The 21,127-nt window shown below is 35.9% G+C and overlaps 1 protein-coding gene across 11 annotated transcripts in view; it reads right to left on the bottom strand.

The window, feature by feature from the left end:
* The window catches only part of KYNU (kynureninase), a 138,977-nt gene that overhangs the window by 4,493 nt on the left and 113,357 nt on the right, over positions 1 to 21,127 (bottom strand). For 10 of the 11 annotated variants that reach the window (XM_040645329.1, XM_008695868.2, XM_008695869.2 and 7 more), the window contains 3 exons: positions 19,608 to 19,693; positions 13,764 to 13,994; positions 11,697 to 12,389 (listed from right to left, as the gene is read on the bottom strand). In XM_040645329.1, coding sequence (XP_040501263.1) covers positions 12,252 to 12,389; positions 13,764 to 13,994; positions 19,608 to 19,693 — 455 coding nt within the window. In that variant the 3' untranslated portion in view covers positions 11,697 to 12,251. Of the gene's footprint in view, positions 1 to 11,696; positions 12,390 to 13,763; positions 13,995 to 19,607; positions 19,694 to 21,127 lie in introns of those variants that run through there. The other variant, XM_040645311.1, reaches the window with a different exon arrangement.

Below are 21,127 nucleotides of genomic sequence, written 5' to 3' on the forward strand. Positions count from 1 at the left end.
GATTTTCTTAATGTTTTTTGCTTTTTAAAAAAAATTATTTATTTGAGAGAGAAAGCACATGGGGGGAGGGAAGGAGGGAGAGAGAGAAAGAGAGAATCCGAAGCAGCCTCTCCACCAAGCACAGAGCTGGATGTGGGGCTGGATCTCATGACTCTGAGATCATGACCTGAGCAAGTATCAGGAGTCAGGCACTTAATCTACTCAGCCACCCAGACGCCCCTAGGATTTTCTCAATATTAAGCTGAAACATAAAGGGCATGCCTACTACCATATGAGCATATTGAAAGCAGATATAGGGCTAATTCAGCAGAACAGAAGAAATATTAGCCTAAGTATTAATTAGGCTTCAGACAAACATTAATTATCAGTTTGAAATCAATGTTACTGTCTTCATTCCTTTCAGTGAATGAGATTCTGATATTCTAGAAGTCTATTTTAATTCCTCTCTTAGGCAATTTGTTTATATTCTGATAGTTACAATGGACACAAATTAATCTTTCATGATTAAGTATAATTAATGAAATACTCTTGTGTATTAGATAACAAGAAACATACTGTAGTAGGTAAAGACAGCTTTATTTCATTAATCTTTGGTTTTTAATATAGTGATTCTTCTATCTCGACTACTTTCTATGTATCACATAATGTGTTATGCTTTCTTTTTAATTTTTTATTAAAGTAATTCATGTAAATAGTTAACAGTTGCACAGTACTAGTAATGTGTGCCACATATTATTTAAATGATGTCATGTATTTAACCAGTAATCTGTAGGACAGCGTTATGAGGTAGTACTATTATTATCTGATTTTACAAACGGAAATGAAAGCATCGAGCTTTGAAGTCACAGGATTACATGAATGGTAGGTATAGAACCAATATTTGAACCCAGTAGTTTGGTCTCAGAGTCTGTGAACTTCTCTCTTACAGTGTACTCCTTTGCAATATTTCAACTTTTATGCCCAAAATAGTAGTTTCTGACCCATTCATAGCTCCCTTCAATTCCTGCTAACCAAGACCTGCTGGCTTTCCACTATATTAGCCGTCTCCACTCATACTTAGCTCCGTATTTAATATGACTTTATTGCTTTTCTGTATCTTCTGTATTTGCAGCATTATTTTTTCCTACTGAAGAAATTGAGGATTTAGTTATTATAGATCTCCTTCTCTCCCTGAACACAATCTCATAGACACAAATATACTTTCTCTTCCCTCATCCTCCAAATATGGTACAATCATGATTTAGATTACAGCAATATTCATTGTTTGCATGTTTACAGTTGCATAAATATTGTTTACAGCTGGTGTTGTGTATATACAATCGAATAGGAACATACGTCAAAAAATATTGAGGACATAGCATTTTTGTAATATTAAATTGAGACATAGGGGATATATCTTCTAACTATTCAGTTTACTCTGATAATGTTTCTTTTATTGTACAATCTCATTTTTTACAGTTAATAATTGCCTTCCTTCAAATTTGCTTGATACTGTCACTGTACTAATCTGAATCTTTAAATTAGTTCTGAGAGAATTTAAAACTCTTCTTAGAACAGTGAACTATAACAAGCAGTAGGTATTTCATCAGTTTGTGGGGGCAGAGGGGAGGAGGGAGAGAGAGAGATGCATCCCCTGGAACTCTCTGAGCATTTGCTCTAGTCTGATGTGATTCCTCTTTATGGCTGATGGACTGCTGTTGTCCTGTGACTTCTCTTCATGATCATTTTGGGAATCTTGCTGTCTTTTCTTTTGTCTTCTTTTCTCCTTTTTGTGGCTCAGTCTTTCTCAGTAAATACTAAAAAATAATATGTGCAAAGAAAACATCCTAAAACCTTGCCTGAAAATATCTTTATTCTACCTTCACACTTAATTGATGGTTTGGCTTGGAAAATGGAAATAACTTATCATCCGAATCTCAAAAGCATCCTTCCTTATTGTCTTTCATTATGGTGAATTGTTATATTGTTATGATTGTTGATATTTTTAGCATAATTTAATTTTCTCTGTAGAGTTTTAGAATATTCTTTTTATCCCCAATGTCTTACTTTTTTCCTGTAATGTAATTTACATTTAAAAAAATTATTATGTTTAGTACTCAATGAGCCTCTTTATTCTGTTTTGGGGTGAGTTCTTGAAGAGTTTCTTCTTTTTACATAATTTCCTCCTTTCTGTTTTATCTGTTCTCTCATTTTTAACTACTCTTAAACAGATGCTGACCTCTTGTATTAATCTTGTAATTGCATAATGTTTGTTCTACTTTTGAGATAATTCATTTTAAATTCCAAAATTTCCTTTGAATTTTTAATTTCTGATTTACTTTTAATTTTCAAGAGCTTTTCCTTGTTCTCTGTTTTCTTTAAGCATATAGTTTACTTATTCCATAGTTCTTTCTTTTCTCTTGAAAGATATTAATTATAACTTTCCCCACTTTTTCTCTTTCTTTTCTTTTTCCATTGTATTATTTTTCTGTTTGTTCTTTTGGATTCTATCCTGCATTTTAGATGTTATTGTCAAATGTGTGGTGATACTTTGCATTCATTCATTTTTAAAACTGGAACTCTAAAAACCAGGTGCAAGCATTTTGTGCAGGGGCAGAACTTTTTGATTGGTGGGCAGCATTGTACCACAATGAGACCCAATACAAGGATTTGTAGCTCTTATCAATCGGACTGGACAGTTTTCCGAGAGAGATCTCTAAATCATATTCTTCAGGGGGGCTGGAGGAATGGTGGATATGATCCCTGGTGCATGCATGATTTCTTGGGAGGCAAGTGGGGGGAAGTGAATTGGGACTTTTACCATTTAGAATGCAAAATTTCGCTGAACCACTCCATTTGCAGTCAAATGGTTCATCCATCTCTTCAGCTGTCCTCATGTCCCTAAGCCCAGAGCTACAGTAGCTCATCCTCTCCAGAAGTAAACTCTTGCCTTTGTGAGTGTGGGAAAGATGCAGTATTCTGACTGCACAGGCTGGAGGAAGGGATCTGGGGTCCAACAGCGAATTTTACAGACTTTCAACCACCTGTTTCCCATCTCACATGCACCTGGCCTTCAGAAATAACTGTTACCTCCAATTACTAACCATTTCAATGGTTGACTTGAGTCAGATCGCTACTCTTTGATATCCTTCTCTTTCACACAAGAAATGATGTTTTAGGTTTCTGCTGCCAGTTTCCGCTACTTTCCAGCTTTGAAAGTGTGTTGACACTCTCATGCACTCTGGTCCCTTATCATTTTGGAGCTCTTTCTAGGTGTATGCCACTTATATTCATTTACTATTATTTTTATGAGATAATGTAATATTACCTAGAAATATAGATTAGTATACACTACTTCTGTTCTCTTATATGATTGTAATTTACACAACTTTCCCAGAGGAAGTACTTGAAAACAATTTTCTTATTGTCTTATTCATTTTTACAGTTTTACATCTTATCTTTAGAGAACTAGCGATTTTCTAATAGATAGTAATCACACATGTACTAGCAGAAATACAAAACTGATCACAATGAATGTGTCAGCTTTGACTGAACTGAAAGCCATTTGAAGAAATATTCTCTAAATTTCAGCATGCTTTTCTTCAAATCTAAGTATTGTTGAGAGAAGGAAATATAAGAAAAAGATAACAAATATATATAGTGTATAAAAATAAATGTAGCAAGTTTGTTATGAAATAAGTTAATATGGCCATCAATACAACCAAGTAACAGTTATAAAATAGCAATATTATTTAGAATTCAGTGAAAAAATGTGACATTTGGAGTCAGTTACCAATTTCAAACAGTCTGGTTCTGTTGTTGCCTCCTAAAAAAAGACTGTCTGTGATTCTCTCTTTCTGTTCTTTTTTTTCCTCTTAATTGCCATTTTTTCCTAGACCAGCTGTAGCATCTATGTCCTGACTTTGATCCAACTACTTACTTTAACCCATAGAGAAAATGTCTCCCATAGACTCTGCATATATCACTGCAATGTCTCCATTCTTGACAAGCTTGCTGCTTAACACAATAGAATGCAAGGACAGCTGCATAAAGTGAAGCTCTCACAAACTGGGAAAGAGAAAATCAAGACCCCTGTTTAGTAAATATTGGCACAAAAATGCAGTTCTTTTCACCTAAAATACTATTGTGAATATATGCGATCGAAGTTTCAACAGAGACTCAGGAATTCATTGTTAGCTTATTTGTCTTCTGTGAGAAGTCATGCTTTCAAGTGTTATTCCTATTTGATTTATGACGATGAAATCATTCTCAACTTTGGTTCTGGGTGGGGCACTGGAAGAGGGTTTTTGAGCCCCTTTAAAGACAAAGGAGAATGCAATGTGATAGTAAACTTAACCAGTGGTGGCCTCAAGGTAAAAATGGATAGCATATTTGACTTGTTTTAACTGGACATTTCTCATTAATTGCCTGCTTATAAGAGCCTAACCGTATGTTCAACACAGTGGTAAGTACTGCAGGGCATACCAAAAAAGTAAAATAAATAAATAAAATAAACAAAACAAAACAAAACAAAACAAAGAAACCCCCCAAAACAAAAACAAAACCCACACAAAATATTAACCCAGTTATATTAAGGTAGGGAGAAAAGACATACAAATATAACGTAAGATACAATGTTCCTTTCAAAATCCATCATAAGAAAATTACAGATAAATTTTTTTGACATGTGGAGACAGAAGGGATTGTTTCCATCATAAGAATATGGGTGGAAAGTATTACATACATGATTTTTTAGAAATCACGGATTTTGAGTCAGGTGTCCTGGATTCTTATCTAAGTCACCACAATTTATTGCTTGTTTTTCAAATACTAACAAAAGTAGAGAGAATCTTAAAATCCTTTAGAATTATCAAGATTTCATCATATATTTTTCTCTTTCCTCCTTTCCTTCCTTCTTTTCCTCCCATCCATCCTTTCTTCCCGTGTTGTGAAGAATAATGACCCCCAAGGATGTCCATGTCTTAATACCCAGAACATATGAATATTTTACATTATATAGCAGAGGAGAATTACGATTGCAGATGGAATTAAGATTAATCTATTGACTTTCACAGAGAGAAAATCCTGGATTATCCAGTTGGGCCCAATGCAATAACAAAAGCCCTTGAAAGTGGAAGAGGAGAAGAGTAGATTTAGAGGCCATGCGACTATGAAAGAATGTATCAGAGAGAGACAACATTGCTGGCTTTGAAGATGGAGATCAGAGCCAAGGAATATAGGCAACTTCTAGAAGCTGAAAAAGGCAAGGCAATGAGATTTCCCCTAACGCTTCTAGAAAAGAACCCTGCCAAACCTTGAGTTTGGTCTAGTGAGACCTATTCTGGCACTGTAACCTACAGAACTGTAAGATAATGTGTGTTGATTTAAGCCACTAAGTCTGTGGTAACTTATCTGTTAGCATTCTTTTGGGGAGAGGAGAGGCAGAGGAATTTCAAAGCCAACTCCAGACTTTGTATCATTTTATTCCCATGGCTAGGTATATCTATCTAGAAATATTAATATCTTCTTACATCCAAAGTACAGTTATCATAGCTAACAAGTTGTGTAAAAATTCTTCCCCTGTTAATATGTCCTCAATTCTCTCAGCAATGTATTTTTGTTGGTGCTATACTGGTGCTATCACCATAAAGAGAAGAGTTATCACATCACCTTTAAAACACAGTAATTTGACTTACTCCTCCTAATGACATGGTCTTTGAATCAAGATCCAAAGAAAGTCCATAAATTGCATTTACTTATGTGTCTTTGGTTTCATTATCAGGAGAGCAGTCCATTCTCCCTCACCTTCCCCCTATTCATGCCACTGACTTATTGAGGAAACCTGATCAACTGCCGTGGAGCATTCCCTGCATTTGCTCTTTGTGGGGTCATTGAACTTGTTTCTCTGTGCCCCGTAGTTTTGTTTGTTTGTTTGTTTTTTTAAGATTTTATTTATTTATTCGACAGAGATAGAGACAGCCAGCGAGAGAGGGAACACAAGCAGGGGGAGTGGGAGAGGAAGAAGCAGGCTGATAGCGAAAGAGCCTGATGTGGGGCTTGATCCCATAACGCCGGGATCACGCCCTGAGCTCAAGGCAGACGCTTAACCACTGTGCCACCCGGGCACCGCAATGCCCCGTAGTTTTGACTGGAAAATAGCCCTGAAGTCTGACTGGACTCAGGTTTATAAATTCCTGAGACTGCAGCACAAGTGATGCTGCCTACTTCATATCCCACCGCCTCAGGGACCTAGTTACGTCTATTTTTAGTGGCACCAGATTCATTCAGTGAGTTCAGATGGTGACAATCTGATGTCCCACTATGGAGTTTTTCAACTTTTAATGTTTGATCTTTGCCTGAATCAATTATTAAGAGTTGAAAATAATTACTTTCTGCTGATCTTTAAGTATTAGCTGTAATTTTCTGTAATGCTTTTTCCAAAGTGGAAGAACATATTTATAATATGCTACTATATATAAGAAAGAAATGTGTTATAATATCATGATACATATATATCTGGGTTTTATTAATACATATTATATACTTATGATTTTTAATCACATATAGGTATATACACACCTATATATGTATTATAGGTATTATAAGCATATATTATATATAGGTAATACACATACATATATTTAACTAGACTTTATCTATAGGCATGACTTCTATTGATATGTAAGCAGAAGGATAAACCAAAACATGAAAAAATACTAGCTAGTGGGAGGGAATAAAAGTGCGATGAGTAGGGAGAGAATCCAGACTTCTCTGAGTATAACTTGCTTTGTAAATTTGAAGTTGAAATTACATAAGTATTTTACACAATTTTGAACTAAATTGAAAAGTTAAAGAAAATCTATGAAAATTGCAAAAAATTCTCAAGTACTGAATCTAACTATGAATGCAACTGGTGCTATAACCATACAGAGAAGAGTTACTATATTGCCTTCAAAACACAGTAATTTGACTTGCTATTCTTAGCGAGATGTATTGAGGACATTAAAAAAAAAGTTTCAAAAAATTTAAACTGCTTTCATCATATTGTTCATAAGCGCTTTGGTATATTAATTAAAAAACTCTGCATATATGCATATGATAATTATAGCATATAGTATATACAAAACCAGTAATATCAGAACCAAGATTTTCTGCATGATATAAAATTAAGTTAAATAAAAAATCCTGTTATCCTAAACTGAAGATATGAATACGAAATATACAATTTCTCTTAATATAAGTGTTTCCTAATTCTGCCAACTGAAAATCCTGGAAACTATGATTAACTCGATGATACTGAGCACTCTTACTGTTAAGATTATGGTTTCTAAGTATCATTTTCTTCCAAAAGGAACTGGATAGTCTTAGAAAAGTAAGTGATGTCAAGATTGAGATAGGAAATATACAAGGTGAGCCTGAAATCTTCTCACACCAAAAGCAATAAAAAGTATCAAAGAGTTAAGGTAATATCAGAAGGACTCAGGAGCCATATTAAAGAGTCAGAAATTAGAAGACTAGAGCATTAATAAAAATAATTGGAATAAATCAAAACACATCATAAATGCTTAAATCCATTAGTTCATAATAATCCTCTTAACTATTTTGTTCTTTGAAAATATGTCCTGCTGAGACTAACATATATTACTAGAAGTCAGAAAACAAATTTTTTCTTTTGAAAACACAGAATACAGATGCCAATGACCCACACAAGCATCAAACCCATCATCTCAGTTACAGGATGCCCTAATTCGGTGATTTCCACTGTTGTGCTTCATACGATACGATACTTTCAGGGTGTTTGCAGTTTTCTTAAGATGATGCAAAAACCCGTTTACTTAAAAATCAATGCTCTAGTGATTTCAGTTTATGGAACAAAACCTAACACAATTTGAATGTAAACTCACATAGTTTAAACCTCAAGGGTAAGTAGAAAGTTACCTAGCAGAAATTAACTATAGAAAACATTTCTGTAATTTGAAGTTTAGTTATTGACCTCACACTCACCCTTTTCCCCCAATCAGTTTTGTATAGTAAATCTGTTATACAGACAGCTGTATGTATTACAGTAACTCCCAAGGGCATCACTATAAAAGAATTGTATGTATATAAATGCGCATGAATTATTAAGAAAACACATTTTCTACTAAGAAAATAGGAAGTGCATAATTTTTTTAGTCATAAAACATTTCATGACAGTTTAACACATCGTGGGGGATTAGATACTGGAAAACAAAACAAAACAAAAAATCAACGGAAAAAAAAAGCCTCTTAATGAGATGGCATGGAAGAAAGAAATTCTAAGAACCCCAAAATAAAAGCAGTAACCTGGGAAGTAAAAGTATGGTTTTTGTCCTAAGAGTTTCCGCCACATCCTAGAGTCACTGAGCTTCAGTACCAATAACTAAATCAGACAATGAAGAAGATAGGACCAGCCAACTAAATACGCTGATGTAAGAGCCCTACATAATGTTGGCAACCGAAGGGTATGTAAGGGTCAGCAAGAAAAATTAGTATCTTCAGAGTTTGTAACTCTAAATTGGCCCATGTAAGGATTGATACATACAGTTTCATACTACCCATATGATCTGAAAAAAACTGAAAAAGATTTTAGGAACACCTGGGTGGCACAGTCAGTTAAACATCCAACTCCTGGTTTTGGCTCAGGTTGTGCTCCCATGAGATGGAGCCCCGCATCAGCTCTGCCCTCAGTGGGAAGTCTGCTTAAGTTTCTCTCTCCCTCTCCCTCTGCCCCACCCCCCCAAATAAATAAATAAATCTTTTAAAAAAATTAGGTGTTCTTGTGTCAGAAATGACTCTGAGTAACTGGCAAAAGCAAAAATGAGTATCTCTGGAAAGATATACTTTAACCCAGTTCTCAAAGAATTCCAAGGGGGTCAATAAAATGAGTGGTTTAAAGTTAGCCAAGTACTAAAAAAAAAAAAGTTAACAAGTAGAATATACACAAGGAAACAAGCATATTTGTGAAAACCAACAGAAACAAAACTGAAAGTTATCATATGCTGGCTATAGAATATAAAAGGCTTATGGTTATTAACACTAGATTAAAGAAATGCTATTTCAGATTGGGTTTCCTAGAAATAGAGCTTGAGGCTATCTTTCAAAAGATTTATTTGAGAGAGACAGAGAAGGAGTGGAGGGAGGGGCAGAGGGAGAGAATTTTCAAGCAGACTCTCCACTGAGTAAGGAGCCCCATGACGGGTTGATCCCACAACCCACAAGATCATGATGGAAGCCAAAACCAAGAGTCCAACACTTAACGGACTACGCCACCCAGGCGCCCCTGGATTAATATGTTTTATTGAAAGGGATGCTCATAAGGAAAAACTTCAAACATGGGANNNGAAAGAGCTGAGCAAGGGTAAAACTCAGGTAAAACTCTAGTCTTGGCTCAATCCACAGATTAAGCATGGTTTCTGAAGCATAAACTGCAGTGTGTCGTATGTCCTTATTCTGTTTCTCCTCCTACGTGTGCGGAAGTTATACATTCGCTCTTTTTTAGTAATCACCCTATTTTAGCCTGCGTACATGACAAATGCAATCAACAGCCACTACTGGCAAGGATCAAGAGAAGAGAACATTCATTTCCTACTGGTCAGATTGGAAACTGGTACAACCTATTTGGAGAAGAGTTTGATGTTACACAGTGAAGTTGAACATGTGTGTGTCCTATGAATCGACATTTTCAGAGTTGTATGTCTTAGGCAAACATTTGAACATGTGTACCAAGAATGTTAATAGCAACATTGTTGCAATGTTAAAGATATTTGGAAAAACTCAATGTTCATTAGTAGTAGAATAAATGAGCAACTCCAGAAATAAATAAATAAATAAATAAATAAATAAATAAATAAATAAATAGCTTAACTCTGGTTATGTACTAGAACACTGAGCAGCAATGCAAATGGATAAAAAGCGGTAACAAACAGATGACTCTCAAAAACGGTGTTGAGCAAAGAAAGCAGAACATATACAATTGTATTTACACAAAGTTCACACACTGGCAAAATTGGCTGATATTATTTTTATGGGTACATGCACAGGTATAAAACTTCAATGAAAGTAAGGGAATGATTAACACAAAATATGATTTGATGGTTATCTCTAGATTTGGGGAGGAAGGGGAATACAAGCAGGGAGAAAGGGAGTTTCTAACACTTGGCTTCCTATCCTGCGTGATAAAGACACAGTACTTATCATTCTTTGAATAATCCATGTACATAATTTGATGTAATTTGAATGTGATTAGCAAGATAATTTTATTTTTTAAAAAAATTTTAGCATGATATTTTAGAACTTAAACTTACAAGCACCTTCATACGCCTCCCCTTACTGACAATCTAAAATACCCTTGAGATTTTTCTTTTATACTATCATTGGTTTTTCTTTCATAAAACCTACAGTTTGTAATCATGTATTTTCTTGGGTGTTTGTCTTACTACCTATTTCTCCTACCAAGCTGCATGTTCCCTGAGAACTGAAACCATGTCTGTTTTGCTTACCACTGTGAGATTCAAAACTGTGACATTTCTTCTACATCAAGTTGTAGAGATTCAAATTCTAGGGTTTTGAGAACTTTTCCATCCACAAAGATGAGTTTTGCCAAAAGTTGGAGGGGGGAGGCTTTGCTAAAGCAGTTATGCAACCACTCAAATAAGTAAGATAACATATAACTAGATCAGCCCTATGCATGGTTCATGGGGAGTACTCAATACGTATCAGTAGGTGCTGGTATCGCAGTCAGTTCTGCATCTTTTTATTTAACTCTATTGGTTGTCTACGTTAGTTTCATTCAAATTTGTTCATCAGGGGCACTAATTCTGTCGTAGTCACTCTTTCTCGCTGCCCAGGTATACAAATGTAGACTATTTTGCCAATTCATGAACAGCGGTTGTAGCATCAACAGCTGAAACCAGAGAGGTCCATCAGGGTTCAGTTTAACTGTAATTCACACAGAGGAAAGGAAGGTCCATAGACTTGGGGTAAAGGTTCAGAGATGAAGCACTCATTTGCTAATTCTAATTCTCAATAGCAAGTATCTTGGAATGATTTGTTTCACTATTTTAGAGACAGGGTCACATCTAAAGCCTTCTATCAGGGCAAGTCCCCCTTAAAAAAATAACCACAATAACACCAAATGAAGGGACAACCTTGTGAAATGGATTAGAACCCAAGAGTTGGTGGGGGATTAGCAAGTTTCAACCAACATTTGTTGTAATGAGATAAAATGAATAATAAATAGAGCATGGACAAATCATTTATGACACTTCTGGGGCGCCTGGGTGGCACAGCAGTTGAGCGTCTGCCTTCGGCTCAGGGCGTGATCCCGGCGTTATGGGATCGAGTCCCACATCAGGCTCCTCCACTATGAACCTGCTTCTTCCTCTCCCACTCCCCCTGCTTGTGTTCCCTCTCTCGCTGGCTGTCTCTATCTCTGTCGAATAAATAAATAAAATCTTAAAAAAAATCATTTATGACACTTCTGCTTTTGCTATAAATGCCATTTTTAAAAAAATCATCTATTCATTGTGAGAAGCACGCTAATGCCAGGGATGGTAACATGAAAGAATGGTCAATGGCAATTGTGAGAATTGTTGACTGAAAATTGGGGGGAAAAAAAAAACTTCTTTCACAGATGTTAAAATATGATAAAAATTTGTATATCAGAATCAATAAAATAAGGCATAAACACATATAAATACTAGTCTCTGATATTAAATATATTTCTTAGTGTGGACTGTAGCCAAAACATTTGAAAAGCTACTGCTCTAGAAAATGTATTTTCTGTTCCTCAGAGTTGGATGGAATATTGCAAAATCATACATATATCAGACTGTGAAATTACAGTGACTATAAGAAACTCTTCGGTAAATTAAAACTAAAGTAACATTTCTAAAATTGACACAAAAATTGCACATATATTATGCAGTTGTCAGTCAAATTATAAATTAAATCAACATAAATTAAATCAACATAAAACACTCACTGACCACGAAATGTGACAGCTAGCAAGACTGTGTACATAATACTTGGACCAGTGAAAACTTTGATCGACCAAGAAAGAAGAAATTGGGCAGACATGTGGATTCCTCAGAATCACAGGCTCTTGGAAAAAATATATCAGATTTTTCTGTAAAGTAAATAATTCATTGCCAGTTATGTGTAATCAGTTTTGAAAAACTTCCAATTATTAAAATTTGAAAATAATAATAAAATAACCATAGAACCTTTCAGTAACGCTTGCTTACGCTGTTCTAGAAAACACTGCTATTTTTGACTTCTGCAGTGTCGAGTGCAGAAGCGAGCAGATTGATAAACTTATAAACATCATGAAAAGAGTTGTAGAGAGGAACTGGAGCCACTCGGATGCCATTTGGTTCTCGCTTGTCACACTGTGGGGAGAAAAATATTAAGTCACAATAATGTTAGCAATACTCACATAATGAAAAATCTACATTCAAGATAAACTTACATAAGGCAATCATGCTGATTTCCCTAAAACAATATATAAGCATTTTTTTTGCAGTAAAACATGTTTCTATGTTATTGAAAACTATCCTCTTAATAATAGTTAAAACATGAATAATTATCATGAATATCCATTGCCGAAAGCTACTCAGCAATCATCTTCTTGTGGCATCCAGTAAGTCATGGATATAATTTATCAATGGGGAAGACTCTGGAGAGACTAGAACCCTTGGGCAAATTTAAATGAATGAGAACCTCACTGACACCTGGAGAGTTTTAGTTAATAGTCTTTACACTGGATTCTTTAATCCCTACTCTCACTGGTAAGGAGTTGGCTGTATCCCTGAAATGTCACAAAATGGATCCAAGATAATTTGGTCCAGCCTGAAGATACTATGACTAATCTTTAAGAAACACCCACTGTGAGTTAGTACAGTAAATGGTTTATGTGTGCTGGACCATTTAATTCTCATAACCACTTTTGGAGGCATTTTTGCCCCCAAAATCCAGAGGCAAAAACTCAAGCCAAAAAACATGAACTCTCCCAGAAGCACACTGCTTACAAATGAGAGACCTTGATTTGGAACACGAATACATGGATTTGTGCCTCTGGAATCTGAGGTGACTCGCCTCAGGAGTGACAGGACCACATGAGTGGAGAAATTCCTAAACCACACTGTCACTGGAAGTAGACACAAGAGGACCATTTTTCCTGAAATGACCCTATTAACGTTTTCTTCCGGGGACTAAACAGATCACTAAGGCCCAAGGGTTAAAAAAAGAATTATTTCATACAATGTTAACACCCCTGAGATGTGTCTACAGTTCTTTTTTGACTAAAATGACAAGGTTGAAAATGACTTGGCCCAATCAAACAACTAAGTATGACTGACTTCTTTTCTTCCTCTCCACTATGTTATGTTCTTTAATTCTGTGTATTCAATAAATATACATATACATATTTGGAGTTTCACTAGTAAAAACTAGTGAAAACATGTCCTAATTGATTATGATGAAACAATTTTTTTCCGGCTCAAACCATAATGAAAAGAATGAATAAATTAAGGGAGACTGGTTCTTATATTCAAAACTTGCGGTTTCTTCCCTTTTATCAGAAATGACAGATCTCTATGCCTTCAATTAGCACAGTGATGAATATTTAGTTGGCACTTAAATCTATCCTCACTGGCTGACCAACATGAAATAACATGCACCAGTAAATTAACCAAGGACCCACATTTCACCCCCACATGCAACCCAGAGAGAACACTGGGTAGCAAAGCAAGAGATATACTTACAACCACTCCTCGTTTTTCTAGTTCTTGGAAAACACATCTTATTGGAACAGAAAATGTTAGTGTAAGCTGGCAGCCGCGGTCCTCTATGCTCGATGGAGTAATTATGTTCACAAATGGTTTCTTGGTATCTGCTTTATCTTTGTTATAGTAATGCTTGATCAAGTATTCCAGATAACCGGTGAGCAAAATAGATTTTCTCCTCAATGCTTTCATAGTTGCCTGCTTAAAGATCTACAGAATGAGAAACAATCCGATTAACAGTGTCTTGTTGATTTACAAAGAAGCAAAAATTAACTGAAAATCATGTCAAAAAAGGAAATGCCCATTTTCGACCTTTCCAAAAACATCCCATTTTGGATAATCCTTTGTAAAAACATGTCCTCTTTTAAATGCTTGGCCATTAAAAGCCGAATGCAAAGCTGCCGTAACAGGAAAGACTGTACAAATGTCATTTAAACAATACTTGCGAAAGAAGAAGAAAAGTGAGGATAACATTCCTTTAGAGTTATTTCAAATTACCAAGCTAAAACATACCTTAATAAATGCATTTAAAGATCATGCACTTCAAACCTTTTCTTCCAAACTATTTTACATAATCATAATCAAGAAGACTTTTTTCTACTCTGATATAGTTTTTTGGTCCACACAAAAGTATAATAAGGGCTAAACACTCGTGTACATATGAATTTTTGCAGTATTACCAGTATTATTTATAATTGTTTTACCAACTCCTAAATCTCCCCAGTAACAGTCAGCAAACGGTTAAATAATAAAATTAAGTTTTGTCAGACAGGGAAGCTAGTAACGTTAGTTAATACATATGTTAGTACTGAGGCAGTTAGGCGCCCTTTCTTCTGTGTGTGTGTGTGTGTGTGTGTGTGTGTACGCGCGCATGTGTGTTTTGGTCTCTCTTCCTCCCTCTCTCTTTTTATCTTTCCTCCTCCTTTCATCATTTTTCCCCCTGCTAAACTCTAGCACGGGTGTGAAACTACTGCCATTTGCTGGCTGAGGTGTCTTATATTAAGATGAGTGACAAGTGCACACAATAACTGGTGTTGGAACATTAGAGGTCAAAACAGACATGCTTTCCTGGCTTATCTCTTAAGGTCAAGTAGAGTTTAAAAATATATCCTACACGTAAGAACTGAATGAACTGCGAACAGAGCCTGATGCACTGGCATGTCACTTAATATCCCTTTTCGGTATCATGTTACGCCACAGAGCAAAGACAGGGTCATTCAGTGACTTCTAGACTTTATGAAGCTTGGGAAAATAGTTATTTCTGTCTATCCATGCGGCATGTGTGAGCAGGCATTCTAACAGAACTCAAACCATTTGGGCAAAGATTTTCTTGACCTAGATGGCATGGAAGCCGTGGATTTGGCCAAAGGAGACCAAGCGATTTGTCCTGAAGGTCACAGGATCCAAGGAAGACAGGAGAAACAGGGTAAAATGGCATCGGTCTCTGTCCTCAACCACACATCACAGGCTTGGGAGGCAAGCCGAGCTTGGCTGCAGGTAGAGTGTGAGGTCAGTCTCAGAAGGTATGTGGGATGGGCAGTACAAGCAGGTAACCCGAGTGACTCACGGAGCCCGAGTTCCCCTGCGTTGGATAGGCATCTCCTCCCTGCCCGGTGTGAAATAAAATGTAAGTGGACCTGGCACAAGGTGAACTCAAGGGAACGCAGCCAACTTTCTGGATCCAAAGAGCCTGGATTGAGAATCAATTCTCACGGCGGGCAGGAGCAGGGAGATGCAAAGCAGGACCCACCAGTGGTTTGGTTGGCAGGACAGAAAGAAAAGGATAGGAGAGGACTTCTTCCAATCTTCTCTTTGGAGATGAATAGTAATTCAAGGAACATTTGATTTACAAATAATTCTGAAAAATGTTCTGGTTCTGCCATAAGCCCCATAAGATACAGGTAGGAGCAATGTGTCAAGTGCTCCTTTTAATGATATTTCTTTGTATTCATAAGTTAGTAAGACTTTGGGGAATATTACTTAAGTTTGTACGGTTCTTTTAAAAGGAGATTTTGTTCTTGCAGATTTCTCTGATAGCTAGAAACCGGTGTTTTTTTATGACAAGTAGTCTCAAATTTAACATACCGTTATTCTTTGATAAAAAAAAACTTTTAAATATGAAACCATTTTCCATCCTTAAACCACAGTAAAGGGCAGCTGCACTGTGAAGCACTCTTAAAATCCTGTCAGAGGGTGTAAAGGTCTCTTCTGAGGACTCACATAAAAATATTAAAAGGGGATAATAGGAGTTAACTGGAGAATAGAATAAACATCTTTTCTTTTTGGCTTCTCATTATTTCTATGCTTTCCGTATTGAGACTCTCGAGTATTTATTTAATTAGAAAAAAATGAAAACTGTAGTTTGAAAATATTCAGCTGATAACAATTTTTTGGCAGAGTTTCAACTACATGGGTTATTTTTCTTACTGAGAAAAATGAATACAAAGCTAGAAAAGTTAGACAAGTTTAAATGGAAAAAATAAGTACAGTATGATGTTTTCAGTTGTCACATTTCTTTCTCTTTAATTCTTCAAATTGGCTGCATGATCACTTTCCAAGGAATCACATAGTACATTTCTTCTTACTTGAAATATATTTTAATTGACTGCTCTAATTTTGTATTTTGGAGCTATTTATTTCATTATAAATTCATATACTGAAAGACTCTAAAAACTGTCTACCTGTCGCTACATATAAGTATGACTCTTCAAAATACTACAGATATATTTTTAATTCCAAGTTAGCCGCTGGAAGATTGAGATTTCTGAAGTAATCTGCTATAAACATCTTCACTATAAAAATGTGACAAATGAACTCAAGAGTACATATAGTCAAGAGACTGCGGTCACCTGTTTAAGGTCATGCTTAGTGTCCCAGTGAGGGCTAGAGTATGCCTCCTGGTTCCTACCCTAGGTTCCCTTGATCCCCATTTTTGATATATATAAAGTATGTACCATATATATTTGTATTTGTAGTATAGAAATATGTGATACAAATGATTAAGAGCCAATAATATAAAGAAAAAGAGTTTGAAACAGATTATAAGGTGCTATTTTTCATACTATCATTCAACTGGATGCACATGTAATTATCAACAAAACCATATTAATATTTTAAAAAATCAAATTGTCAAACTGATATCATATCCATGTACACCGATTCTTAAGTTTAGAATCTCTCCTCCAGTTGCTCTTTGTAGGATATTTTTTGAAAGAGAAGTAGCTACAACAAAGAACAGCACTTTGATTCATGCATCTATTCTCATTTATTCCAACTTTAATCACCTATCTGTTATAACGCTCTACCGGAAACAAGGGCAGGAGCAACCCGACGGCAGCCCTCATGCTTACTCACAGGGCGTCTACAGAGTAGAACATTTCAATGGTTAGGTAAAGAATAAGAAGCAAAGAAATGCACTGTTTTGTAATTTCGGAATTTTGCAATTTATAATAGGGAGGAAGAATTTCACAACTCTTTCTTCATCACAACGATGGATTATGTAAAGGTAATTTTGGTTAGAATGGAGCCTCGGCAGCAAATAACTTAGTAAGGTATTTCTAAGAGGCTCAAGAGAAATACAAGTGATAAAATGCTCCAGAGAAGGATATATGCCACTTCTTGTGCTTTTAGGGTCTTTTTGCGAAGTTTAAGTGTTAAAGAAAAAAAAATAAATCAATCTTCAGATTCCAGCTGAAAACAAAAACTTGTCTAGGTGACTATAACACAGTGTGATGCGGTGGTCAAAAAAAAAAAAAAAAAAAAACTAAGATTTTATTTATTTGTTTGACAGAGAGACTGCCCGTGAGAGAGGGAACACAAGCAGGGGGAGTGGGAGAGGAAGAAGCAGGCTCCCAGAGGAAGAGCCCGACGTGGGGCTCTGGGGCTCGATCCCAGAGCGCCGGGATCACGCCCTGAGCCGAAGGCAGACGCTTAACGACTGAGCCACCCAGGCGCCCCCGTGGTAAAAATTTTCTGTGCCTTTTATCATTCAAGCCTAGCCTGGAAAACCAGTGATAGAAAAACTAAGAATGTGATTTGTTTTTAATGCAGAAGGGGTAAATACTTGACAATAGGCCACTGCAGAAACATACCCTATAGAGGGTCTAAAATTTCTAGATCTGGCTGAGAACTTATTTGCAAAGGTAAGGAAGATCAGAGGAAATAACCTTAAGTACTAGTTCTTCCCAAGGCACACCTTAGTGCTTTTCATATTGAAACTCATTTTCTTCCTGATACAAACTTGCGAAGTGAGCAAAATTTAATTTCGTTTTAAAACATTTAACAGAATGTTTCTCTGAATAGATATTATAAAAACAATTCAAATATCATTATCTAACTTGCTAAGCAGATTTCCTCACTACTCCCCCCCAAAAAATAAAATTTTTTCCACTGGCTGAAAAATCTTGTTACTGGGTCTATTTTCAATTAAAAAAAAAAAAAAAAAAAAAAAAAAAAAAAAAAAAACCACTTGCCAAAAAGCGAAAAAGACACAAGCTCCATCTAGTGGTCACACTGAGTAGGTGCTTTTTAAATTGGGATGAAGTGAAATGAGTTGATTACCACGGTCTAGTGGTGAGGTTGTATTAAAAAAAAGAACTTGACACTGCCATCCAGTGGCCAAATGAGAAACTGCTATGCGTGTTCACAGTATCCTAGAATTGAGGTTTAAGAGAGATTTTGGAAGTCTTTACCCAGTCGTTCATTCTGAAATACTCCACAACAGGATTTCCTAAAATATCACAAACTAGATGATTTTAAAATACTTTAAAAAAGTCAAATTCTCTTTTGAATAGCTATATATTTAAAATCTGTTAGAAACGCATATTTACCAAAAAAAAAAGAAACACATACTTACCTAAAATGTACTTTCCTTTATGTATGTATATAAAATACACTTACTTAATCTGTGTATTAATATTAATTATATACCATATAATTATTTAATTTATATTTACTTAAATAAATTTAGTCTCCTCCTGAAATTAATTAATATCCAAATGATTAAGTTACATAGATACACATATGAATATAATATATATATAAATGGATAGGTGAAGTAGGTAAGTATCTACCTATATAAATAGGTAGAAAGGTAGATATGCACATCTAGAAAACCAAATAGATTCCTTGGATATTATTATTTAGGGTGAAATTAATTTTAACTAAAAATATGAATTTACTAAAAAATATATATTGAGCCAGTAATACAGATTACACAAGAATGGAATGGCATAGACCCTCCACTTACCAAAAAAACAAAACCTTACCTCATGAGACAACTTTGCTCAATCTTTAGTTTATTCTGATGATTTCTATTTTTTTCCTTAAAGTATGTCTTCCTACAGTTTTGTGACATGGCACTGTGTGAATTCATTGACTCACAGAACCAGCAGAAGCAGAGTCCCCAGTAATCACAACAATGTCTGGCACATAATATTTTCTTAATAGATAAATGCTGAATGAGTGAATTAATCAAGAATTAAACACTGCATGGTTATTTTGTAATAGAGAGACCACGAGAAGAGTAAACAATTTATTTAAGTTCATACAAATTCCAAATGGAACTAAAAATATGTATCCACGGGTCAGTTCCAAACATTTTCCAAGTGCCAACCGCATTTATTATGTGCCAAACACAGTGCTGGGGCTGGCAACAGAAATAAAGATAGCAATTAGTCCACAGTGACTGTCCTGAGGGGAACACTGGCTTTTGGTCATTGCTTATACACAGTGTACATTCATCTTGCTGGTTCGCAGAGAAGCTCCCACAACAGGTAAAGAAATAGGTAAAGATGTGGGAAGGTTGAAGCACAGATCACTTACCTCTAAACTAGCGTGTAAGGAACAGACCAACAAAATGGGAGGGTTTGAAATTCGAAATCCACTGACCCCAGGGATTAACTGCAGTTCTGAAAAATGAACATCATGTCATTTTTTTTATAGAAGGTCCGTTAAAAAATGTCCTCTATGGATTTTTTTATGGTAATGAAGTAGTAGAGAGAAAAAGAGTAAGATTTAAAAACTTTTATTCCTAAGCTTTCTGAGATATTTAAGAGACACTCTATGGACCTAAAATAGTGGCATATTTCCCCTTCACCTGCAATGCCTGTGTCCCCTGTCCCCACGTCCTTAGCAGCCTACCAAACCTCGGAGCTCTTAGACACATAAAAATGACCTCTTGTGGAAGAATTCTGGACCTCATCCTCTGTCCTCCCACTCCCAAACCAGCATTCCTTATTGTGCTCCACGCTTTGCTTTTCTACCATGAAAGCACATCAATGAGAGAAAGACATAACATCAAGATTTTAATGGCTTGTCATTGTAATGCCATCCAAAGGCAGAAATACGAATGACATGACCTAGGAAGGTGACTTTTAGCACTAGGGTTATTAGGTCAAGTGACTTCTCCTAGGGGGTAAAAAAAAATAAATGGCTTTTAAAAAAAGGATCTGCCTAAATATGATATATTTAAAAGGTAAATTAACAGTAGATATTATCCTAATTAGAATCAATTAGATGGCATAGAAGCAAGTCAAACCCAGTAGAGTTAAGATTGCTAGTTGGATTAAATTAGCTAAGACTAAAAGAGGATTAGAATATTGTAGGTCTTCAGAGACCCATCTGACCCAGGGCTAAACAAACTATGTCCTGGGGACCAAACCGGGCCCACGACTTGTTTCTGAAATAAAGTTTCCTTGGAACAGAGCCACACTCACTCATTTATGTCCGTGACTGCTTCAGAAGTCCAATGGCAGAAGTGAGTATCTGCCACAGAGGCCATATAGCCCCAAAAGGTTAAAATATCTCATCTCTGGCCCTTCACGGAGAGACTTTGCCCACTCCTGATCTAGTCCAACTCTCTCGTTGATAGATATAAAAACCCACCACGAAAAATTTAAGTAACTGGCATATTATCAGAGCTAATTATTCCAGGAGCGAAGATAAAATACAGGTTTCTTGATTTGACTACAAGAGCCCATCTTGATCATTTGCATCTTGGTTTTTGCAAATGTGAATTTATTTAAGATAGTTATTAACTCAGGTTGGTAGCAGTCTGAAGGATCCAGTTGAACTGAAACTCACAGAACATTTAGGAAGCTTTCTGTATCCGATGTGATTGAAGCAGAGAGTCAGTCACTGGGGAAAAAGCAGGGCAGTTTGAGAGCACGCTGCCCATGTTGTACTTTTATTCCTACCTGCTGGGGTTCACCTGCTATTGTCTGGTGGGCGGCAAAAGCCACAAAAGGTATAACTGAAAAAGGAGAGCTAAAAATGAACATGTGTTAAATAGCACTGCTATGTGCTACGTGGTTTATAGCTCTGAACTTGTCTCACTCTCAGAT

Source organism: Ursus maritimus, unplaced genomic scaffold, assembly GCF_017311325.1.
Source record: "Ursus maritimus isolate PB19 unplaced genomic scaffold, ASM1731132v1 scaffold_1, whole genome shotgun sequence".
In the NCBI taxonomy this organism is placed as follows: Eukaryota; Metazoa; Chordata; class Mammalia; order Carnivora; family Ursidae; genus Ursus; species Ursus maritimus.